Genomic DNA, 26,534 nt, shown 5'->3' with positions numbered 1-26,534 from the left:
GAAAGACTCAGAGCTCTTTTAACATCACAATATTACACAAAGTGAGAGCCCTGGACTCACTGATGTATGGGAAATAAATTATGGTTGAGGAAGCTCATGATCACTGTAGCTGAATCAGAACACTGTTATTAAGTATACTAGGTTCCTCTATTTTTATGCGTTTGGGTAAGTTATTTCACATTTCTAAGGTTTCTTTATTTTATATTTCTTCAGGCTTTTCATCTGCAAATGGAGATACAATATAGAAACTTTAAAAACAATACATGTACACCCATGGTGGATTCATGCCAATGTATGGCAAAACCAATACAATATTGTAAAGTAAATAAATAAATAAACTATAGGTATGAAAATCAAATAAATAAAAACATCCTAGAGAGCAATACCTGGTGTATAATAGGTGCTCAGTTAATGGGAGGTAACACTGTTGCTGCTATTACTACTACTATTATTGATAAAACAATGTTTCCTTTATTCAAGGGTGTTGGAAAACATGGAAGGCAGCAACCTTGGCCTCATTTGATGCAGCTTTAATTTCAAAATGTCATTTTTAATAAATCAGGTTCACAAACCTGAAAAAAAAAATCTCCGTTTTGTCCTTTGTACTTTTACTGAAACAGGGTTTGAGTGAAATGAGATATATTTAGTTATTCTCGGAAGACTTTGGTTTTCTTCTCCCTTTTTTCTTTTTGGGAGACATGGTAAAGAGTACACAGTGCTCACATCTCACGTCTCCATTTTGCCTTCCCTCATTCCTCACGTTTTCCTCTGCTTCCCTTTCCTCTCCTCTCTATTTCTCTCTTATAGGGACCAGGGCAGAGAGTAGGATATACAACTACTCCCCTGTCTGCTCTTAGAGTAACCTGAGGCTGGGGAGACTGAGATTTCACAAGGGCATCTCCATCAAGATCTCAAGCCTCGGAAGAAGATTTACTCCTGGTTCGGCAGCAGAAAATCAGTTAAGGACTCCTTTTCAGAGAAAGAAGTAATGGAGAAGAAATATTCTTATTTGGTAAGATAAGATAATAAGAATTATTCCATTCCTTTACTCCATTATAGACCCTGGTTTTGTAAAATAGACTGGCAATTAGTAAAAATTTTAAATATGTTTATTTCAACATCCTGATATATATATATATAATTTATTAATGTGTGTGTTAAGTCGCTTCAGTTGTATCCAACTCTTTGCAACCCTATGGACTGTACTCACCGATGGGGCTCCTCGATCCATAGGATTCTCCAGGCAAGAATACTGGAGTGGGTTGCCATGCCCTTCTCCAATATTATTTACTGATAGCTAAGAACTATTGTTGCTCAGACATATTAGTCAATCTTCATACTCCTAAGTTAAAAACATTATAAAGCCATGAGTGGCATCTCCTTACGTATTATTTGGCGTCTGTAAGGTTGATAATGAAAGCAGCACTGTTTTAAAAACAGAACTCCAAGAATGCTTTCACATACGGAGTAGTAGGGAAAAAAAACTAAAAGATGCAGAAGTTAAAAGAATACAAAATAACGGTGGGGAACTGAAGCTCTGTATTCAGTTTTAAATCTGAAAGGCACTACATTTTCCCCTTAAAACCTTTCTGAATAATAGTTTTCCTTACAACGGTATCTCACATTATGATTATTAAATACTTCTCACAAAGATATCTCATTTATTTCTGGTTGTATATGTTGAATGAGACATTACTATCCTATTTTACAGGTATAGAAACTGAGGCTTAAGACTATGATAATGCAAACTGCTCAAACTCATGATGCTACTAAGGATTTCTCCTGGATTAGAATGAAGCCTTTGGAAAAGATGGTGTGTCTTCAAGGAGATTATAAAGTAGGCTTTCAATATCAAAACCTAAACACTTACTTGTGTTGTATCTCTTGTGTGTGTGTGTGTGTGTGTGTGTGTGTGTGTGTGTGTGTGTGTTGTATCTCTTAAGCCTGACTCTTCACTGCCATAAAGAGCAGACTAGACTAGCAAATACTCAGAGAGTATGACTCTTGGAGAAAATTGTGTTGTTTATTTAACAGTCTGAACATTATAAAGCTGGATGTTCAGTCACCTGCCCAGGAAAAGAAAATAACATAAGAATAGTGTCTGATAGATGGTTTAGAAATACTACTGTTATTTCATCAGTGTTATTAAAGATTACATTTATTGAGGCATTTTTCTAGTGACTTTCCATGGATGGGTTCATTTAATCTAAGGCTGAGAAGAGCTTGGTCATTCATTGAATTCTGGCCAGAACATTCATCTGTGCTGTGCAAATGAACGGAGAATTAGAGTTCTGAACAAAACAGATGGATGTGTGCTGCTGGTTTTGGAAAGAGCTGATTATACACAGAAAGGCACCTGGGAAGCTGAATCTCCTCTGAAGGTGATGGAGGCCTGAGAGCTGACCTATCTTAGAACTGGAGAAACACGATGACCACTTCTGGGACAGAACCTTTGAGGAAAGTCAGGGAAATGTCTGCCTTCCCCACTGATTCAGGGAGCAGGTCTGAATTCAAGGGTATGGAGGGGAGAGGGGAACTTCAGAGTAGAATAACCCAGACAGAGACTACTGGGATAAGCTGGAATCCAAAACCCAGATAAAACCTAAGAATGTCTACAGGGAGTGAGAAAGCTGCCAAACCTGGCAGTGGTCCCAGCCAGATCTACCAAGTGCCAGCATCTAGGCAGCTTGACCTAATACCCAAACCAAGTAGCTGGAATATGTCTAACCTCCAATCAGATGCAAAGCAGTGAGAGCCTAGCTAATTCCACTTCCATTTCAATAGGGCCAAGAATTAACAGAATAAAACACTGATTTTTTTTCATTGTTTTGTTGCTAACCACTATTTATGTTACTGTAGGTAATAGCAAGAGACTACACTTTTTCCCTGGTGACTCAGATGGTAAAGAATTCGTGTGCAATGCAGAAGACCTGGGTTTGATCCCTGGATTGGGAAGCTCCCCTAGAAAAGGAAATGGCTACTCACTCTAGTAATCTGGCCTGGAGAATTCCATGGACAGAGGAGCCTGGCAGGCTATAGTCCTTGGGGTCGCAAAGAGTCAGACACAAGTTAGCAACTTTCACTTTTCACACTTTTTAAGGGGCTTCCCAGATGGCACTAGCAGTAAAGAACCAGCCTGCCAATGCAGGAGACATAAGAGACGTAGGTTCAATCCCTGGATTGGGAAGATCCCCTGGAGGAGGGCATGGCAATCCACGCCAGGATTCATGCCTGGAAAATTGTTCTGTTCTAATGTTAGAAACTGCAGTGTAGGAAAGAGCTAGGAATCAGCATACTGCCTGGAAGTTAATGAAAAGAGGAATTTGCAGAAAAAGTACAGGGTAGGAGCAAGTGGTATTGCATTTCTCATAACTGATAGAAAAAAAAAGAAGGTAAATTGAGATAAAATTCAGAGATGCCATCAGGAGCAGGCCCTGGCTCCCTGTAACTACAGAAGAGGCCACAGTGCACCAGAAGCAGCCTGATGATGTCTAGCAGCAGTTGCCCTGGCATGGAGCCACCACCTTTTCCAAACCCTCATCTACCTACTGGAGAAGCCTTAAGTCTTAGATTCTCAGTGTGGTTTAGGGTTTCCCTGACAGCCAGCAAAGAGGAAAATCAATGATGGGGACAGACTATTCTGCAAGAGGTCTGTGATGAGAGAGTTTCCTCCTCTCCCACTGCTAGTGAAATGGTATCACTTAGTGAAGGGCAGAGGAAATAAATCAGCAATATATCCATGAGATTCTTCCCAAATGGTAAGTTATAGAGCAAATATCACTCCAGCAAATACCATCATTCAATATGAGATTTTTCTTCCTTACCTGTGCTTAAACATATAATATATACAATTACATATAATTTAATATTATTTGTTGGGTGATGGTACTATGGTACCACTGTATAAAGTACAGTGATGGTACTATGTACAATCACCATTCAAAACATTTTACATGCATTATCTCATTTAATCTTCATTTTATGTTTTACAGACATAGAAGCTAAGTACTAAATTACCTTTACAGTTTTTCACTTAAAAAATAATGAAAATTGGGGTCATAAAAATGGATTGTGCAATATGAAATTCATAGCCTAGGTCCAGTTGGATAACCAAAATCATTTCTCAGTAAAGGGCATCTCCTAGACCACAGAGGGCAAGGATTTTTATGAGAGTCTAGGGAGTAGAAATGAAATCAGGAAAACACCAGGGACAAATTCATGAGAGCACTGCCCAAATTTCCATAAAGGCAGTGAAAGCTGAATACTCAAATTAAGGTTCTTGGTCTTAAAGTTGGGTCTTATCCATCTTTTGTTAGACAGTACATATCACAAGTATCCACTTAAGTGGTAAATGACATTTAAAAAAATCATATAATCCTATAAAACATAGCTCTTTAAAACAGAGTTATCAGGTAACCTTGTCAGAAACATATTACTAAATATTTTTGAAAAAATACCAATTAAGTCTAAACTTTCACTTTCTAATAAAATGCAAACTAAATATACCTTATTTGACTTCTAAACACTATTAAGAAACATTCTTAGGCTTCAATGTTATTCTTTCATAGTAAACTAAAATAATACAGAATTATTACCTAAGTATCTCTGACCAAACTATTAAATAGAACCATATGAAACTGTTGGTAGTCAACTATATTTTACCCACAAAAATGGCAACTGTATATGGTTCAGCCTAAAATAATAGTGAGAAATAAAAAGAGAGTAAGGAAAGGAAAATCTAACACCAGAGGAAAGGAAAACCTCATTAATTTTCTTCCTGTGACACTAACTTGATAGAAATGCCTCCATTAATAAATTGAGCTTGCCTCAATATATAAAATATGGCACTTGCCTCAAATTTCATACCTGGCAGATATATCCACCAGAATTCACAGATGTCTTGGATAAGTGGAAATTTCACAATAATTAAGATATTATAAACCTGATTCTTCCCCAATTTATTACAAATAAAAATGTTTTTCATTTCTTTTTAAATCATTCAATCATCTTGAATCCAAAGCCACATCAGGACCCTAAAAAATTTAGCCATGGATAGACAGTGGTGGGCTGGTAGTGGGTGTTTTGGTAAATGTTTGAGAACCAGCTCTCTGGTGAAAACACTTGTGCATGTGTGTGTGTGTCTGTGTGTGTGTGTGTGTGTGTGTGTGTGTATGTGTGTGTGCGCAAGCGCAAATGGGTGTGAGTGGTAAATTTTACTGATTTAAAGATGTATAGCATACATACAAATAATAAATATACAATACTCTATTGTAAACTGTATACAGCCAGTTGATTCTCATACAATGCTTTTGTTGCTTTTTACCAAACTCTTCTATCAATAGCTGACTTATGGTTGCAACTGGCAAACAAGCATAGGCCCAACACCCATGTTGAACATCCATTATCATATATGCTATAGAGGAAGACAAAAGTGAAGCAATGAAAATGCATTGACTCAATCATCAATGACATGGGTGATTCCTTTATTAAACTGAATAATAGTTTTTTAATACTGAAAGACTATTTCCTCAATTCCTTGTACGACTCACATTCTAACAGTTGTTATGGACTGAATGCTTGCATTCTCCCAAAATTCACATGCTGAAATCCTAACCCTCAATGTGCTGCTGCTGCTGCTGCTAAGTCGCTTCAGTCGTGTCCAACTCTGTGCGACCCCATAGACGGCAGCCCACCAGGCTTCCCGGTCCCTGGGATTCTCCAGGCAAGAACATTGGAGTGGGTTGCCATTTCCTTCTCCAAAGCATGAAAGTGAAAAGTGAAAGTGAAGTCGCTCAGTCTTGTTCGACTCTTAGCGACCCCATGGACTGCAGCTTTCCAGGCTCCTCCATCCATGGGATTTTCCAGGCAAGAGTACTGGAGTGGGGTGCCATAACCCTCAATGTAAAGGGTGCTAATTCCATTTATGAAGACTCTGCCCCAAATGCCCCTCCTCCTAATACCATTACATTGGGGGTAAGGATTTCAGCATATAAATTTTGGCTTCCAAAAGAGCATCCTTATAAAAAGAAATAGGAGAAAGATGATCGATTTCTCTCCCCCACCTGAAGATAGAATGAGAAGGTGACCATCTACAAGCCAAAGTGGACACTCACCAAGAACTGCATTTGTGGCTTCTTGATCTTGGATTTCCCAGCTTCCAGAACCGTGAGAAATAAATGCTTGTTCTTTAAGTATATACAGCAATCTTTGGTAACATATTATAGAAGCCCAAGCTAAGATATCGGCTATAGATACTACATAGGTAAGCTTAACCTGCATTATTAGCATTTTCTCTAACTCTTTTTAAAGTTGTAAATAACTGACAAAACAATATATCAAGTCCTGATTTGTAGTATTTGCTGATGTCTATGGTGATTATACCACCATCAGGACTGACTGCAAGCTTCCAGTATAAAGTCCCTGAATGTAGATTTGGGAAGAGTTAACAGTAACACACTATTTTATAGGGAAGCCTATAGTAAAATAAGAAGGAGATAATGCATTTTGAGTATTCGTTAACATTATTTTTAATATATAATATCTAGTTGTATGTTAATTTTTAATAGTAGCTATGTTTAACAAACAGTCCTCAAAATTCTTGATAACAACTGGCCCTTGCAAGTATATAAGAGGTGGCATATGACTAGGGAATGAAAAAATTTTTAATCTAGAGTAACTCCAAAGATTTCAGCCATTAACAACACGGGTATTATTATAACTAAAACTGGCAGCATTCTATTTTATAGTCTATGATAGAAAACCAAGGTGATAAGTTTATCTACATTTTTACATGGAGATATTAGAATCTATTCCAACTACCATAGATAAAAGATTCTGATTTATTAAAGTAGTATAAAATGTTCTATACTTTTTATTTTAGAATTTTATCCTAAGAACATTTCATAGTTGTTAAAGATATTAAGTATTTAAATCCTAACATATAAAGATAACTATATGTATAAACTTGCAAGTTAAGAACAAGTGCCTCTAGAAAATCAAAAATTTGCCATCTGATAATTTATAATAAAATATTTTGGAATCACCTGAAAGTCATTCTTATAGTATCTCTCAAGGCAAAACTTGCCTCTAGATATTTAAAAGGCCAAAATATGTTTTAAAGGCCTAGTCATATTCCATGCTTTAGGGTATTAGCTGATCAGCTGACAAGTCAGAAAGAAAAAGAATCACCTGCACTTCCTGCTTGCCTTCTGCCCAGCATCTGAGGCATTGCACATGTGAGAAGCTCAGTAGTGAAGGCAACTGCAACTTTTCTCTGCAGTACAAAGATCTACTGATAGGGTAGAAGATGAATGACGAGCAATATCAACTCAATAATTGCATTTCACATCCAAATACTCTCCCCTAAAGCACAAGATACTGCCACAAAGACCCAACTGTTCCTAACTTTTACTCTACCTACACGTCCAGGAAAGTTAAGCTCATACCACACTGGTGGTGAAGGTACCCTTGCTCTGCCATACTCATTCCTCTTCTCATTGCAAATATAGCAATATCTGAAAACAATGCTCGCTTCTTTATACTACCACTGACTTCATGATAAAAAATAAATCTCCAAATCATAAAATTTTCATTTTATGTGAGACAGAGATTAACAAATAAGATACTAAAAAACAGACTTGTACTTTAAATGCCATAATTTTTAAAATATGATTTGTTCTTAAAATTATTTGTGACATCAGTTTCAACAAACTGTTTATCACGTAACATTTCCAGCCATTAAACTGTTCAAAATGCAATTTAAAAAATAAATAAAATGGGAGATGCAGAGAAATCAAAACATTTCCTGTGAGCAGCAATATTTCAGATATGGTAGAACCAAATTGTCATAGGAATGTTCTAGATTAGATTCTTCCTTTTGTGAATGCTCTTTAAAGAGCATTCTTATTTTAATTATTTATAACCTGTTGTGCTTCAAAAAGAGAAACACAAAAGCAATTACATAAATATAAAAGTCACTCAACAGAATTGAACTTTTCATCTGATTCTGCTTACTTACTAAACACTCATTTTAAAAAACTATGTGGAATGATTCCAAAATATAGCAAAGTTTGCTAATAGTAAGCTCTCTCCCAGAAAGCCATTAATTTTAATATTAAGTAAGAAAACTCAATTTCCAGAAATAGAGTGAACTGAGTTAGAATTCAGTTTATACACTTCACTTAGTCCATCTTTTCTATGACAACATGTTTTATATTATTCTGAAAGTACAGCTGAGAACAGCAAATTAAAAGTTCCCTTATCTACTCATTTCTCTTAACACCAAAAAGATTGGGCGTGGGATGGAAGAGGCCTCGTTTGACCAGTCCAATGCTTAGCAAGTCTTTACACTTTAATTTTCCATACCTCATGAGAATAACTTCTCCTTTCTCAGCCTACACCCAATTACGAAATTTATTCAAAACAAAGACAATGATACAGAAGCCAGACACTTTGCAAGAAATTCTGGTAAATGTAAAAGAGTATACATAAAACATAGTGCCTTTCCTATTGCTACAAAATCGGGCTAATATCCTACCTGAATTCTCACATCTATCACATTGCAAAAGAGCAGATTGGTTTTTTAAGCAGTAAAAATAATATTGAATCTTATTTTGATGAATGACCATCTATAGGCTGGACACCATCTCATATATCAAGCAAACACTTCACAATACGAGATTTCGGAGTACCTATTAAAGCTTAGTCTGTCCTAATTCTGACAAACCACCAAGTCAAAAGCATATTCCTTGATGTACTCAATAATATACAGGCCTGCTGATTCATTGGGAACATTCAATTGATTCATCACTGCATTATTACCAAACCCTCTCAGTCAATCAGAATAGAGGTGTATGGAGCAACCATGGCATCTTGGCATTTGCAGCCTACAGTCGTAATTGCTGAAATCTTTCCAATAGGACTGCAAGTCTTCCCAGTTGGTTAAAACATGTCATTATGAAATGGTTGTGGCATATGAGTTGAGAAAAGAAGAAATAAGAAGAGGGATTTAAAAAAAAAAGGTGAGAAGAGGTGGAGTAAAGTGAGTAAGGCAGGTAAGAAAGGGCAGCGGTCAGGCGGCCCCTGCATTACCATTATCAGGGTTGGTAAACATCCTACTTGCACTGGAGACAGTCTTCCCAATGTCAGCCAGGGATCGAAGGTTGGATTTCTTGGTTTGATGCCGGTGCTTCCGGAGCAAAGTATAGGTCACCTTATCCTTAAGGTCAGGTTTCAATAGGCCTGTTTCAATCTGATGGTCAACAATCATCTCTGAAATAAAAACAAAGCAAAACCAAAACCAAAATTCAGTCACAAGACCACAAAGTCAAATTTTTTTAACTTATTTTTTTAATAAGTTATTTTTTAACTAAAATTGTTAACTCTAATTTTATGGATGTTATCCTCAAATTTAATATCAATATATTATTTTTCAATTTCCAACTTCCCACTTTCTGTGAAGGTAAAGATACAGGGTATAGTACTATTGGCATTAAAGAGAGTTAGAAATATTCCAGTATTAATTACATCTTTGGAGAGGAAGAACTGCTTTGTAAATTTTTTTCAATCCTGGTTGAGAGTGAATTCATATTAATCACATTCTTCTATGAGTAACACAATAAATAATTTACGCTTTCCAATTGTTTAAAAGTAAGATTAGAAAATTTCATGTACTCTTTCATAGGAAGTGTGCCAGAAATATAAATGATATGAAAAAATCTTGAAGAGAATATATAAAATTTAGCATCACGTCATTATTGATTTTCTTAATCTATTCTCTCAAATTCGTCTGTAATTGCTTTATAATAGGACAAAGTAAAAAAAAAAAAAAAAAAGATAATACCTTTGCCCATATCAGGTTATTTGAACACTAATTAATCCAGTGAAAGAAAGGTTAAAGTACAAAATTATACCTTAGTCTTTTCTAAGAAGGGAGGTTTATTCTTCCTGTTTAGATCCAACTAAAGCCTTTACCACATATTCTATAATTCATTTTAAAGTATAACCTGACAAGAATTTTCTAGAAAGTTTAATATCTTAGTTTTTCTACAAAAAAAACCCAAAAAACCCTAAAATTTCTACTAGCTTTAAACCACCTTCTTTAAAAACCACTTTAAACCACCTTCTCACACTATTTACAAAAATAAACTCAAATGGGTTAAAGACGTAAATGTAAGACCTGAAACCATAAAACTCATGGAAAAAACGTAGGCATTATACTCTCTGTCATCAGTCTCAGCAATATTTTTTTAGATCTGTCTCCTCAGGCAAAGGCAACAAAAGCAAAAATAAACAAATGGAACTACATCAAAATAAAAAGCTTTTGCACAGTAAAAGAAACCATCAACAAAACAAAAAGACAACCTACTGAATGGGAAAAGATATTTGAAAATAATATATTTAATAGGGGTTAACATCTAAAGTACTAAAGAACTCACATATCTCAATATCAAAAAAAAAAAAAAAAACACCAAAAAATTTAATTTTTAAGTGGGCAGAAGATCAGAATAGACATTTTTCCAAGAAGACATATAGATGGCCAACAGACACCTGAAAAGGTGTTCAATATCACTAATCATCAGGGAAATGCAAATCAAAACCACAAAGAGATATCACACCTGTCAAGAATGTTGCTATCAAAAGATAACAAATTAGCAGGAGTTAGTGAGGATGTGGCAAAAAGGGAACCCTTAGAGAAGGAAATGGTAACCCGATTCAGTGTTCTTGCCTGGAGAATCCCAGGGACAGGGGAGCCTAGTGGGCTGCCGTCTCTGGGTCACACAGAGTTGGACACGACTGAAGTGACTTAGCAGCAGCAGCAACAGTATACTGTTGGTGGGAATGTAAATTGGTGCAGCCACTATAGAAAATGGTATGGAGGTTCCGCAAAAGACTAAAAATAGAACAATCACACAGCCCAGCAATTCCATTTCTAGATTCTTGGACAAAGAAACCAAAACACTAATTCAAAACAATATATGCACCCCTATATTCACTGCAGCATTATTTACAATAGCCAAGGTATAAATGCAACCTAAAGTTGGACAAAGAAAATGTGATATATAACATATATATATATATAATAAAGTATTACTTAGCCATAAAAAAGGACTGAAATCTTGCCTTTTGTAACAATATGGATGGATCTAAAGGGTATTACACTAGGTGAAATAAGTCAGATGGAAACACAAATACCAAATGATGTCATTTATGGAATCTACAAAATAAATTTCACTTGTGGAATCTACAAAACAAAATGAACAAGCAAAACAGAACCTGACCGAAAGACACAAACAAAATAGTGGTTGCCAGAGTAGGGGAGAGATGGGTGGGTGATGTAGATGAAAGGGATTAAGAGGTATAAAATTCTGTTCTAACATAAATAAACCACATAATGTAATGATAGCACAGGGAATACCATCAATAATAATATGGTAATAACTCTGTATGGTGACAGACAGTTACTAGACTTTTCATGATTGTCAATTCATAAAGTATATAAATGCCAATTCATAATGTTGTACACCTGAAACCAATACAATATTGTATGTCAACTATGCCTCAATAAAACATAATAAAATAAAATAATCTTAGAAAAAATCTTTCCCCCAAATTTCTATTCGCTCTTTTATTTTCCAGAATGGTTCTAACTAGAAAGGATGAATGTGCTTCATAGAAATTGCTCCATGGGTACGTCTGCTGCAGGACATGTTTTACTCTAACAGAAAACAAGAAGTCCTCTTTCCCACAAATCAACATGTCAGCAGTAGGACATAAATGTAGCCTGGTGGCATCCTCCTGTAATGTCACATCACAGGTTGATACTCCTTTGTCCAAAATGGGGCACAGGAGAACCTCTCACAGAATCTGTGTGAAACAGGCAATGGAGGAACACCACCTCATGTCTGCAGTCAGGGCTTGTGTCCCCAGCAGAGAACCAGAACAATGGGTCCCGGGCCCACCTGTTGCAGACACAAGGCTGCATTGAGCACATGTCAATTATTTTCCTCTTGCACAAACTTCTCTGTATACAAAAGTGGAGGAGAGAATAAAAGCTCTTCTTCTCTAAAAGTCTGACAAGAAAATTAATGGGTACTGATAGAAAAGTTATGACCAACCTAGAGAGCATATTCAAAAGCAGAGACATTACTTTGCCAACAAAGGTCCGTCTAGTCAAGGCTATGGTTTTTCCAGTGGTCATGTATGGATGTGAGAGTCGGACTGTGAAGAAAGCTGAGCACTGAAGAATTGATGCTTTGGAACTGTGGTGTTGGAGAAGACTCTTGAGAGTCCCTTGGACTGCAAGGAGATCCAACAAGTCCATTCTGAAGGAGATTAGCCCTGGGATTTCTTTGGAGGGAATGATGCTAAAGCTGAAACTCCAGTACTTTGGCCACCTCATGCGAAGAGTTGACTCATTGGAAAAGACTCTGATGCTGGGAGGGATTGGGGGCAAGAGGAGAAGGGGACGACAGAGGATGAGATGGCTGGATGGCATCACCAACTTGATGGACGTGAGTCTGAGTGAACTCCGGGAGTTAGTGATGGACAGGGAGGCCTGGAGTGCTGAGATTCATGGGGTTGCAAAGAGTCAGACACGACTGAGCAACTGAACTGAACTGAACTGAACTGATAGGACAACAGCATCTCCCAAACACTGCCATCTCTTTGCAAAGAGAAGTTACAGATGTTCAAGGGGCTTTGCTTGAGCATGACTGTACCTCTCATGAGTCCTCTTTTTAACAACCACTCATAGAACCGGTCTCACCGTGAGAGCTGACAGTTCACACAGTGTACAGTCAACTTCCTGGGATCCAAGGAGAGGCTGAATCCAGGCTTTCCATCACATGCCTTACACAGATGCTGTCAATGTCACATATCACTGAACCACTTTGTAGACAGCCTGGGAAAGGCAGGAAGAGTTTCTACCATAGGAATGTTTTGGTTTGAGAGTGGCCTTTAGCTCTGAGTATTTTTAACTACACAACCCTTACTCAGTAAAACTCTCAGAACAGATCCTGTAATTATAATTAACCCTCTGTTCCATATTAAAATAATTAAGTGCTACTGAACACAAACCTCTCTCCTTTCCCTTGAAGTCTTAATCAAAGTGGAAAGTCCATTTTACAGAAGAACCATAAAAATAAACATACAGCCCTGGCATATCTACCGCAAGCATATCAAACTCCTACTCTAATTTCAGGGTTGTGGATTAAAGTGTTTCTTATCTACCCTTTCTTGGCAGGGCCTCCCTCTATTCTTGCCTTCCCCTGTAATCTCAAACTAATCCATATATAATGCACAGCCAGCCCTCTGTTACTAATTTCTGGAAATCACCAGTTAGAACACGTTAAAACATCTGTGTAGCTTATGCCCTTTATTAAGTTTCCATAAAAATGGCCCACATTACAGGGGTCTCTTAAGCATAAACTACAAAACCTTTCAAGGAAAGTGGAGGCAGTTAACATTTTACAGCTACACTGAAATTAAGCCTTCGATATTCGAAATCCCACAAACACTACCAATAGAGAGAGAAAGCGCCTGCTCAAAATGCTCCCAGAGGTGAAAGGAAATTCAAAAAGCATCAGGTTCAAACTCTTAAACAGATGAAAAAAAGCACAAGAGAGGAGACACTCACAGACACAGCCTTAGTAGGGCAACGCCCCCCCTATCCCAACTCCAAATTAAACCAAGTTTTCTGATTCACAGTTTAGATCTTTCTCCATATCATATGATACTTTTCTTTCTTTTAAAAGGAAACTCTAGACCAAAGGGGGAAAAAAAATGAAGAGAAAGATGGTCATGCTCCCCCCAAAAAAGATTAAGGGTAACATTCTTTTAAAAACATACAAAAGCCCAAGAAATATAGGGTTTCAAGAGTAACAGACAACTCAGATTTATACAAATGTAACCAGTTTTATGTTAATCTATCCAGCTGGCCCCAGCAATGTGAAAGTCTTATATAATAGACAGTGTCAATGATGACAGTAACAACGAGGATAAGCTTTCTTGAAGGCTACTTGGCCAATACAAAACAAAACCCTTTACAATGTTCAAACCCTTTGAATATTTCACCATTAGAAACCTATAATCAGGAAATAAGCAATTTCACAAAAGAATAACAAAAATGTTCATTTCTTGTCTTTATGATAAAAACTTGACAGCAACTTAAAAGCCCAATTATAGATTATTAACTATTTTGCAGCCATTAAAATGATGTTTATATTTATGTTTAATAACATGGAAATATTCATACTATGTTTTTCAGTTAAGAAGGGCAGATTAGAGGGTTATGGTATGATTCCAGCTCTAAAATAAATTTCATATGTGTAAACAGAGATGTACCCAAAAACTGTTGAGAAAATATCTCTAAGATAAGATTAGTGGTATTTTGATTTTCATGTGCTACATGTTTTTGCATTACTAAAAATGAACATATTTTACTTTTGTGATGAAAAATAAATATATTATCATTTTGAAAATATAAAAGGTGTTAAAAGCAAGAAATAACATGACTAATATATCTGCCAACGTGCACAGCTCAGGAATGCCTTTAAATATAAAAATTAGAGCTCCAAAAATAGAACTACATTTTCCTAATCCATTTCCCATAATAATACCTGAAATGCCTTATAAATTTTTTTTAACTTAGGAGGGGAGGAAAATTCCCATGTACTTGGCTTCATATGTGAATGATGTTCTTTAAGTGTAAAATTATAATATGATTGCAATAATGAAGCTATCAAAGTAACCTATACAATGACATTTTATCCCTTAAATAAGACAAATTTTCCATTAGCGTTTAGAAGGGGATCTTCATGAAGAAAACTAGGTCCTGGGAAGAATCAGAATGAGGCTGAATTTTGTATACAAGTGTGAGAAGTGACACAGCTTCAGCCACTGCTTGTAGCCTCACATGGTGGTGACTTTGCACCTACAAAGGGAGGGTGCCCCTTGGAGGCGACTGAGAAGGAGAAGCAGGTAGACTGCAAAAAAGGATTAAAATCATGCTATTGTTTGTTTCATATCATCACACTTGCTATGATTTCTTTTTCTTCTCTTTTGTGGAAATAAAAGTGGGGTGAAGAGGAGATGTATCTTAAGACTTAGCTGCACATAATTCTCAACTCTGAATAATAGCACCATTCAGGAGACGATAAATCCACTGCATCCTCTACTAGAAAAAGATTTTTTAATAATCAAATAATGGCAGTAACTCAAGGTACCTTGCCAATTTTTATCACTCGAAATCATGGCAGTTTTTTTCTTTCATGTTGTTTAATCTGCTGTAAAGCTTTGATTCTTTCAGAAGATTTTTAAGTATTTCTTTCAGTCACTGACACTCTATCAAACAGGCTTTTTTCTCTACTCCTCCAAATCTGGTCCATTTTTTTTCTCTCTTTATTTTCCTTGTAAAGTATGTTATTTGCCTCTGAATTGTTTTTCTGTGTTATCAGCTCCAGAATGACAGTGCTGTCTCTCTGCCCACTTGCCTCCGGAGTGGTACAGCAAACATAATACTCAGTGATGACACTTCAAAGTGACCTAGCAGTGTCCAGTTTTAAAATTGAATGACAGTATTAAAGTGAACATGTGGAGGTTAGAGAAAAAACGCCACAACTGATAAACAAAAAGTAATGGAAAATTAAAGTGAGAATGCAAACTGCTTAATGAACCTTTCTTGGTGCTGATTTAGTGGCTAAGTCATGTCCAATGCTTAGACCCATGGACTATAGCCTGCCAGGCTCCTCTGTCCATAGTGTTTCCTAGACAAGAATACTGGAGTGGTTTGCCATTTCCTTCTTCAGGGGATCTTCCCAATTCAAGGATCAAACCCAGGGTCTCCTGCACTGCAGGCAAATTCTTTACCGACTATGCTACCTAAATGTAGTAAATAACAGAAACTTTCTCTTTGGCTATTGGTTAATGAGGCTCCAGTATCATGTGGGACTCGGTCTTCTACCACATGGAAAGGGTCAGCAAATTACTGAAGGCCAGAAACTCTGTAAGACGGCTTTTTTCAGGTTCTGAAGATCTCGAAGACAGTTTAATAAATAAGCACAAGTATATAATTTGACTTTAACATTCATCACCCTTGTTGATCATATTTAGGCAGAGCAAAGAAGATATGAGGTTGTTTCTAGCTCTCTCCACTATACCTTTCAGAATCTTTTCTCCTGTTCGTGAAGTCTCTGAGCATCTCTTGACCTGACTCAGTCTATAGTCAGATCTTGCTAGGTCAACTCTATCCTGGAATAGTCATGGAAGTATATGAATAATTACATCTGTATAAGAATAATTACATCTGAGATCCTCATTCAATTCTATCAAAAACCCTGAAAGGTCTACCTTTATCTACCTTCCATGGATGAAATACACAGACTAAACAAAGAATTAAGTAATGAGCCTTGTCCATGGTCATACATGCTACAAGAGGTAGACCCTAATTAACCACTCCCCAACTTTAAATCCACCATTCTCTCTATGACACCACTCTGCCTGTCATGGAATGAATACATACCTCTGCCAGAGAGTAGGTATATTTTAATAGAGAACAAACCCTGGGTTCAGTGAAATGCATCTCCAAATAGTGGAATTACAGGAAGTAACCATGGTCTAAGGTAGGACTTTTTTATTCAACACAGGAAACCTCAATGACCCTTAAACCACAACATATATTCTCCCCCTAGATTGCCGATCCATTGCCCAGTCACAAATTTAATCCCATTTGGCTCTGCCTTTAGGCATTTCTAAATTCAGACATCTTTGCTCCAGATTAGTTCTTAAAGCCTGAAAATACAGAAATTGTGATTCTCACTCAAAAATTGGATTGCTTTTCATTAACTATGGTACATCTTTAGATAACAATCTCACTTGCAGCTTTTAACAAATGAAATAAGTCAGTGAAACAAATACCCTGGAAAACCATTCCTTTCCTTTGCTTCTCTCTGTCTTTGCAGATCTTCCCTGGATACAATAAACCAACATCTCTTCTCACATATCAAAGGTCCATTTTCAGTCTCACCTGCTTTGTTAACTATGAAAAATTCTGTAGAAAGCAGTATTTCCTACATTATCTTCTTACTACTTATTTATGTGGACATGGATTTGTAATATATTCCATTTACAAAGTGGTAGATTTGCAAACCTAATTCCAGGGCCCAGAATAGTGTCTGGTACATGGTAGAAGGCCATGTACCACTGCTGAATAGATTTATAAACTAATTCATTCTATTCACCTAGCATCTTCACATTAGACTTCCTCCCTTCTCCACTTGCAGCATAAGCACTTCAGATACAAGGCAAGTGTAGAGCTTCCTTGTAAATCTAACAAGCCCTCTGAAGAGGACATAGATATGTACAGATCAGCAAGATATATACCCAATTTGAGAATGAATCTTCTTGTCTAATACACATGCTATAGACTTCCCATTATCTATAAAGACACAGATGCCACAGACAAGACTTTGCCTTCTGATAGTCAAAGAAATTTTGAGATTACATAAGAATTTTACACTGGTCAGTGGGGCCATGATCCACATCGTCTTCCCACAGTTCCAGAGTAAGCACACTGCAGGCCCCTTAAAAAAGTGCAGTCATCCCTACAGGGGCAGAGGTCACCGAGCTATGGAATTTTTTTGGAATAACAAGCAGAGCCCCAACACCTTTCCTTAAGGAAAACATGGTCTTGAGCACATCAATCTGCATGATAAAGCAGCTTAGACCAGGTTCTTGCTAGAAAATGAAAACAATTATTACTCTCTAGAACGCAGCAAGGTGTGCACAAGGTGTTTGACATGGTAAATTAACATTCAGTGCTCAACACCACACAACACTAATCACAAAGATGCCAATGTTGCCCTGCACCATGAGGCCAGTGCCTTGCTGGGGGCTCTACAAATGATCCTCAGCACCAATGAAACCCAACTCATTCACTAATCAATAAGGTTCCACAGGCTTCTTGCCCCCACCCAGTTTTCTCTACATACAGCTAAAGAAGCTTGACGTTCACCTACAAAATCAACCCAACTGAGAGACTAGACATAGACCAGCTTCCTTTTTACAGAGGATTTAAACCCTATTTTACAGATGACAAAACAGGCCCAGAGAAGCTCAACACAATGTCTAAGATCAAGAAGTTCTAGAAATCTAGTGTGCCGACTTCCAGTCCACTATAGCAAAGGACATGGGGGGAGAGTTCTATCTAAAAACCTCAATCTATGCTAATATCTGAAGGAATGCAAATCTGTCCATGCAAACATGGTACCAATTATCATTTTAAAAATAACATAAAAGTGAAAAGCATAAGAGAGAGGACTTAGAAATAAAACTGGATGGAAATATGCCAAAATATTAACAACAGCTATGTTCAGATGGAAGTACAATGGATGATTTTTTAAAATTTTGTTCTCAGTATTTGTCTGTATTTTCCAAATTTTCTGCAATAAACCTTAAGAGAAAGAGGAACTTCCCTGGTGGTCCGGTGGTTAAGAATCTGCCTTCCAGCGCAGGGGATGCAGGTTGGATTCTTGTTTGGGGAACTAAGATCCTACATGTCACAGGGCAACTAAGCCCACTTGCTAAAATTACTAAACCCAGGCACTTCAACTAAAAACCCATAATCTGCAACTAGAGAGAAGCCTGCGCACCTCGATGAAAGATCCCACGTGCTTCAATGAAGATCACAAGTACTGCAACTAAGACCTGATGCAGCCAAAAATAAATAGGCAGATATTTTTAAAATAACAATAAAAATTAAAAGGAGACAGAGATTAAATGCCACAGAATATTCAGCTCTGCTTACACTAGAAGTCATCTGCATTGAGAAAGATTCATAGACAGGCAGATAGAGCAGAAAAAATGCTAAGAACTTAAGACAACATACTTACCCACCAACTGTGGGAGAGAAGAAGCTTCCCTGTCTAGCATGATGGATCCTTTCTCCATACACGTCCTCAGCTCAAATAAGCTGTGAAGGGACAAGGTGGCCACGTGGGGTTTGCTCCATCTCTCTCCACCCTGTTCCACTTTTTCTTCAAACTTAATCCACCTAGAAACATGAGATTCAAGTGAAGAGCAATTAAAAGTGTTCTCATCACCTCTGGAAATAGCAACACCAACCTCTCCAGTTCCACCCCCACCAGCACTTTCAAAATGTCTCCTTTTGTGGAGTCTTAAAAGCTTATTCTATCATTAACTGAATTACCTTTATAAATACACCAAACAGACTCACCAGCCTGCTCCTCTCCCTGGTGTTAGAGAGAAAGAAAAAAAACAATGTATTCTTGGTTTTATATCTATCTACATGTAACCATGAAATCTTTAAGAATGATTACTGAACAAATTTTTTTTAAATAATGTAGGAAAAATATGCATTTCAAATTCTCCATGTGGGTGGAGCCTACAGTGTGTAAAAATAATCACTATTGTGAGAATTCTGTTGTAACTTCACAAGGCAAGTTTATACAAGGTGAAATAATCAGTAATGAACCAAAATTTATTGTAAATATTTAAAAATATGGTGTGTAAAATGGTTAGACAAATATAACATTCCCCTTTCATGCTTAAAGAGGGCCAGCACGTGTTGCTGTATCTTACATTGATAACTCTCTCTAGGTTAACACAAGTTCCCTTCTCATCAAGATGCTAATAGAAGCTTTTACCCCTCGAGCTTAGCTCCACATGTGTTTAAAAATATACAAGCTCAGTAAACAATGCATCTACTCTGATAGTAACAGATCTCTTATTAACCCTAGTAATGGAACAAATAACCCTATTTTATAGTTTCTTCTTTCCAAGATTTATAGACATTTTGATAACTTAGCAATATATAGGAATGCAAAAAGTTTAATGGAAATGAGAGCAAAACACATTTGACAGTCTTTATATCCCACCTATTATATATATTGACTCTTCCTACACTGGTAAAGGGAAACAGGAAAACATCATGATTTTGCTGTTTATCATGACCAGAGAAAATGTTGCTTTCTATCACTTCAAAACTCTCAAAGATATTGGACAAGATAAAGAAGGGATTAAAAATTCGTTTCCTACACTCTTCACCCAAAAGTTTAATGATTGAAAAATGTTTTCCTAGGAAAAGCTAAACACTCATCCAACTCACTGAAGATGAGAACAAAGGGCAGAGATGAGAGGAAGCTCTACATAAGGTATTATTTATAGACTGCTCACCACTCCCAAGGGGAATAAAAGAACACATTATTAGAATCATGAGTGAAAATAGATCAACAGATCAGCCACAATGTCAAGGAAAACTCAGAATTCTAATCAAGCCCAACACTCATGTGATTCATGAGTATATTAGCTATATTCTAAATTCCCTCTTTCCTCTCCCACCCAGGAAATTCTCACACTTCAATGCCAACCTTATCCCGAACCTCACCCTCCACCCTAAGACCCTCCTCCTTCCCGGTGTATCCCCAAAAGTGTAAGGAGTGGAGGTTTTCACATGTTTTCCCTCACATTAAAAAACCAACACCAAAAAGTTCTAAAACTTCAGAACTAGACCTTGTTTATTCTACAAAAGTAGCTTTGAAACATTCTGAAAGAAAGATCTTTAATATTCTGTGTGTGTGCGTGTGCAAGTGTGTGTTAATTAACAGTTCTTCACCTTTGTTGGTATTAGAACCACAGAAGTAGATGGAAATGAGAGAAAAATGACAACTTCACATCACATTCTTATAGAATTCTATGGATTTGCCCAGAGGATAAAAGGTAATTGGGTTATTTTGAAAGTAATCATTTTACAGAGTATATTACACTGGCTAACTTCAGGCATATTACCTTTTCAGACTTACAGAATCTCTAACATGTTGATTGGTGACAAGTATGTGAATCATATTTCCATTTGATGTTATAATTTATCACTCAAGATGAGAGTCTAGAAGATTCCATTGTATATGAAACCTAGTCAGAATTGCATATAATTATGTTATCCATAAAGATGGTAGTAGTGGTCTTGCTTTTATTTCTAAGAGTATTCTTATTATCTGAGGGATAGAATCTTTGGTCACAGAATTTAAGTCCAAGATGAATAACAAGGGCCAGCTAGAAAGTCAGTAAATGGGAGTGTTCTGTATATTCAGCCTTTACTTCCCTCTTATCTCTTCTGAATGATGACCACTTGCTCTTCTATCAGTTGCCGTAAGTCCTTATAGCCAAATGCATTTTGTAAAAGAAAACTAAGCCTCACTTACGTACAGTATATGACAAGAGCTCTTCCTGCCATAATCTTCAATTGTCCAAACAATGTAAGTTTGACAAAATCTTCTTTTTAAAAAAAGGAGTAAAACCATTGCATGCTTTTGTGACCAATTACTCTCCATAGTTCATCTTAAATAGGACTTTGAAAGAGTTTCAAAAGCATATTTAGAAATAATCCCAACTAGCTTGGATTTAGAAAATAGTATTATTCAACCTCCTGAATTATACCAGTTAAGATTTGGTCAAGATTTAACCATAATGAAATGGGAATGTAAAGTCTCAAAACTAGCCAGTTCCTTAAAATCTATGAAAGACAAGTATTGTCTCAAAGTTCAGTTTAAGTATCTATTTCACTTTGAGTTCAGTAAATATTATATGTTGTGATGATGTCATGTCATAGTATAGCGAATAGCACAAGGTAATTCTGGGATAATGACTATTAAATTCCTTTAAAATACATTGCCTGAGGGACTTCCCTGGTGGTCCAGTGGTTAAGAATCTGCCTTGCCATGAAGGGAACACAGGTTTAATCCCTGGTCTGGGAACTAAGATTCCACATGCTGAGGGGCAACTAAACCCACATACCACAACTACTGAGCACAACTAGAGAGTCTGTGTGCCACAATGAAAGATTCCGTGTACCGCAACTAAGACCCGATGCAGCCAACTAAAGAATGAATGAATTTTTAAAAATACACTGCTTGAATTGTTCAAGAAACTGCACCTCAAACATGCACGCATAAAGTAATGGTTTGCCCATTTAAACAGACTGCAGGTAGTTTCATTCCAGAAACTATACATGCTATGTCTATCTTCCTCACATATCAAGGACAAATTTGAGAAAAAACTGAAAATGACTCAGTTCAAATCAGAACCCATTAAAGAAAAGGCTAAGGCAAAGGTACCGAAGTTCAGCCTATTCATGTGTCAGTGAATTTGTGAAGGTGCTTTAGAACCATGTAATTACAGTTCTAAAGACCAGACATTTTTACTGTAAAATGTACTAAAAGCTACTATCTACCCTTCATAATAACTATGAATAACCATATATTTGCAATAAGTTCCCTACTTATCCTTTTGTCTTAGTTATTTGACATGTTATAGAAAAATTAATTTCAGAAGTTGGCTTTTTAAATGCTGGCAATCACAAAACTGTTATAACCTTTAAGAAAGAGTTTATTAGGTGAAGTTTATTTTTCCCAAGGTCTTAGAAGAATAATGATAAAGTACATTGCAGTTTAACACACTTTGAGTGACTGCCAACCAAACAGTATTTCACTAGTTTGTTGAAGAAATAGAAGGCCCATGGGAAACACTGAACATTTTGCAACTTTCCAATCATGTGATTAAATACAATTAAGAAAAGAGAAGACCTCTAACTTAAAATCATGCCAGTTTTACAGTGGAAAATAGACATGACCTTTGCCCTAGAATATAATCCAACTATATAAAGCTATTAAAACAATAATAAATTTCTTGTTAACTAATAAATGCCTCATTGCACATAAAAGATGCCAATGCTAGTGCATATCTGGGATAAACGATGTTTTTAAGGAGAATTATTAAATTTGTAGATCAACTGTGAAAGTTATTGCAAAACAGTGTAGTAACCACATATAATTACATAGATGATTAAATTCCTTTTTCTTACAGAAAAAATAAACCTGGTCTCAAATGGAATTTTCCAGAGTAACACAGTGGAGAAGAAATAGTGGAGTCAGTGTAGATTAGGGTCCCTCTGCAAAACCCCAGGGTATGGGCATGTGGTTATGTTTGATGGCCAGGCCCAGAACCCAGGTCAGGTTCCCCAAAGGGAGGCAGGGTCACTTGGCCAAGCAAAAACTGTTCCTCCATGTGGCCCACTAGAACTGAAACATCAGTGCCCTTTCCCTTTGTTGGCTTGTTGGGTTTATTGAAACTCGTGATGTCTTTCTTTTTTACACAGGTTTGGCAGTAGAATTTGAGTCTCACTGGGGAAGTGATCTTTAACACAGATTCTTAGAACAGTGATGAATTCCAACACGGCCCATCTGAATATTCACTGAGGGAAAACTGGAAGCCAAAAGCCACGTTGGCAAACATCACTGACTCACAGAAATAAAGAGTTTGGAGTCATGGAGGGTTGTGATAGCCTTTCTGGCTTAAGGCCATCACCAAAACTGGATCATGACTTATTCTTTAACCAGTTTGCTTCATGAATCAATTAGCTGATGCCTAGTCACCTAGAAGGAAAGCTATGACAAACCTAGGTAGCATATTAAAAAGTGGAGACATCACTTTGCTGACAAAAGTTCATATAGTCAAAGCTACGGTTTTTCCAGTAGTCATATATGGATGTGAGAGTTGGATCATAAAGAAGACTGAGCGCCGAAGAATTGATGGTTTCAAATTGTGGTGTTGGAGAAGACTCTTGAGAGTCCCTTGGACTGCAAGGAGATCAAACCAGTCAATTCTAAAGGAAATCAGTCCTGAATGTTCATTGGAAGGACTGTTGCTCAAGCACCAATATTTTGGCCACCTGATGTGAAAAGCCAACTCATTGGAAAAGACCCTGATGCTGGCAAAGATAGAAAGCAAAAGGAGAAGGGGGCAGTAGAGGGTGAGATGGTTAGATAGCATCCCCCACTCAATGGACATGAATTTGAGTGAGCTTCAGGAGATGGTGAAGGACAGAGGAGTCTGGTGTGCTGCAGTCCACTGGGTTGCAAAGAGTTGGACATAACTTAGGAACTGAACAACAACAGTCACCTAGAAATTCTTAATGAGAAGCACAGGATCATTCACTAGTACCAAATGTTCCATTAGAACTACTGCTACATCACTGAAAGTCAGTATTAAAGTTTTGGTTTTTTGACTTTTTGCCATGCCATGCGCACTCAGGGAATTTTAGTTCTCTGACCAGGGTTCTCTAAACCTGCACCTCCTGCAGTTGAAGCATGCAGTCTAAACTACTGGGCCACCAGGGAGTCTCTGAATGTCAGTATTCTAATGACCTAACACTAAGGATACTCTTTTGAAAAATAATATTCTCTGTATTCCACTGATTATATATATTTCTCAGGTCTGATCATTCTACCTTTGGGAAAGCCAGTGAAAATTCAAAGTTTTGACTTTCAGGAAAGAAAAAATCAGGGAAAAGATGTGGGAAAAAAGAGGGTGGTAGGGTTGGCTATACTTCAAACGTCATATAAATAAAGACTTCCCTTGTTTATAGTTTTACATGACTACTGTGCTTTGTGAGACTTAGAAGGGGATATTTTTCTTACCAGTGGAAGCATTTTCCTTATTTTTTAAGACACAGAGCTAACCTGAACTTCCTGAAGTAGGACTAAAACTGCAGTAATGTTGAGACTCCATGTAGGATATTCTTGGTCAAATGAAATCATTGGTCAACTGAAAAAAGTATAAAACATTAAAAGGGAAAATACTAAAGAGGGTGTTATTGTGTTCTATGGGGTGTGGACTCACGGTGGAAACTACACGGAGCTGGAGAGATCGAGAGACCTCTCTCCAGCTCCGTGTAGTTTTATCCAATAAAATAGTCCCTTTAATTGGAATTTTCACAAAAAGCAAAGAATCCTCTGTTTAATGTTAGCCAAAAAAAAATTCATGCTGCATTTTAATATGCAAAATGAGTCCCTTTTAAGTCTTAAACTTTTATTAGTCTGGTAGGTTTTAGAGCTTTTTGTGGGGAAGAAAAGCCCCATCGTGCCTGGAAACTGAACATCATAAATGGCCGTCATAAATTACTATCAAAATATTCAGAAGCAGAGTCATGTTGCAGGAAGTAAAACCCACTGACAATCTGAATCACTTCTGGAGATGCAACCATCTCCAAACTTCCCCACAGAATTTAGGTGGAGCAGTAAGCTAAGAATCAAGGCTCTATTTCTCTATTCGTTCATTCTATAAACACGCAATTTTCAACTATGGGCTGTGTCACAGGTAGCTGAAAACACTAGGAATATAGTGGTGACCAAAACAACCCCAAGTTCCTGCCCTCATGGAGCTTTACTTTTATTGGAGAGAGACGATATGTTAACATGCCAAACGTTGATAAGTACTAAAGACAAACAGAATAAAGGATGAGGGATAGGAAAGTTTGGGGAAAGTTGCTTTTTTCCACTGAGGAGGTCATGGTTGAATAGAGACCTGAAGGAGGTGAGGAAATGGGCCACAGAGATGACACTGGGTACACAGGGAGAGCATTTCAGACAAAGGGAAGCACAAGGCAAAGGCCCTGACACAGGAGCATGACCAAGCCAGTGAGGCTAGAGCAGAGCTAACCAGGAGGAGAAGAAGGAGATGAGGTCAAGAGATCATTGTGTAGAGCTCATGAGGGAAGTAAGGGCAGGTTCAGGGAGATGGACTAATTACGAAGCATTTGCAGTCATCTAGAAAAAGAATGGTGGATTAGACCAGGGTTGTGGCAGCACTGAATGCAAGATAATGGTGAGATTCTGAATATCTGAATAACGTTGAGGGTAAACTAGATAGGCTTTGCCAGTGCATCAAGTAAGGGATGCAGAGAAAGACAGGTGTCAAAAAGACTCCAATCTTTCTGGCTTGAACAACTAAAAAAATGGAGTTGTTCACTGTGGTGGGGAACCTTGTAGGAAGAGCAGGTCTGATGTGGGAAGATCAGAAGCTCAGTTTCTGACATTTTACTTTGAGATGCCTGCATGCATGCTAAGTCACTTCAGTTGTGTCTGACTCTATGTGACCCTATGGACTATAGCCCACCAGGCTCCTCTGTCCCTGGGGATTCTCCAGGCAAGAATACTGGAGTAGGTTGCCATGCCCTCCCCCAGAGGATCTTCCCAATCCTGGGATCTATCCCAATCCTGGGATTGATATAAGAATGTGGTTCATATATCTCCTGACTTGGTAGGCAGGTTCTTTACCACTAGTGCCTCCTGGGAAGCCCTTTGAGATGCCAACTACCCACCCAAATATTTGTTTTCAATCAAACAAGCCAAGAAGTCTGGGCTAGAGAACTATACGCAGATGGCATCAGTGTATTGATGAATTAGTTTGAAACATCAAACAAAGGTCCTCTTTGGGCTTTGTCAGTGGTGCGCTGGGTACCTTGGGCTGGATGCCTGGGTACACTGAGCTATACATCAGTCAGAAAGAAATGGGTTATCACAGACCTCCAACTTCAATCACACAATAATTTTAAGAAATTATTATATTTAGAACAGTAGATTCTAAGGCAATCAGTTCTCAACTAATCATAATCATAATCTCTCCCTTCAGGTGAATGAGTATAATGAGGTAGACAAAATGAAAAAAAGAATATCACATATATG

The 26,534-nt window shown here is 37.3% G+C and overlaps 1 protein-coding gene across 5 annotated transcripts in view; it reads right to left on the bottom strand.

The window, feature by feature from the left end:
- SLC4A4 (solute carrier family 4 member 4) overlaps positions 1-26,534 on the bottom strand; it is a 363,163-nt gene that overhangs the window by 182,068 nt on the left and 154,561 nt on the right. For all 5 annotated transcript variants that reach the window (XM_027544701.1, XM_027544703.1, XM_027544702.1 and 2 more), the window contains exons 5-6: positions 18,888-19,048; positions 9,091-9,270 (exon numbers count right to left, since the gene is read on the bottom strand). In XM_027544701.1, the coding sequence (XP_027400502.1) occupies positions 9,091-9,270; positions 18,888-19,048 (341 nt within the window). The remainder of the gene's footprint in view (positions 1-9,090; positions 9,271-18,887; positions 19,049-26,534) is intronic.

This window comes from Bos indicus x Bos taurus, chromosome 6 (assembly GCF_003369695.1).
Source record: "Bos indicus x Bos taurus breed Angus x Brahman F1 hybrid chromosome 6, Bos_hybrid_MaternalHap_v2.0, whole genome shotgun sequence".
Classification (NCBI taxonomy): domain Eukaryota; kingdom Metazoa; phylum Chordata; class Mammalia; order Artiodactyla; family Bovidae; genus Bos; species Bos indicus x Bos taurus.
The sequence above is the reverse complement of the archived record's forward strand: the minus strand, read 5'-3'. Positions and strand labels throughout refer to the sequence as shown.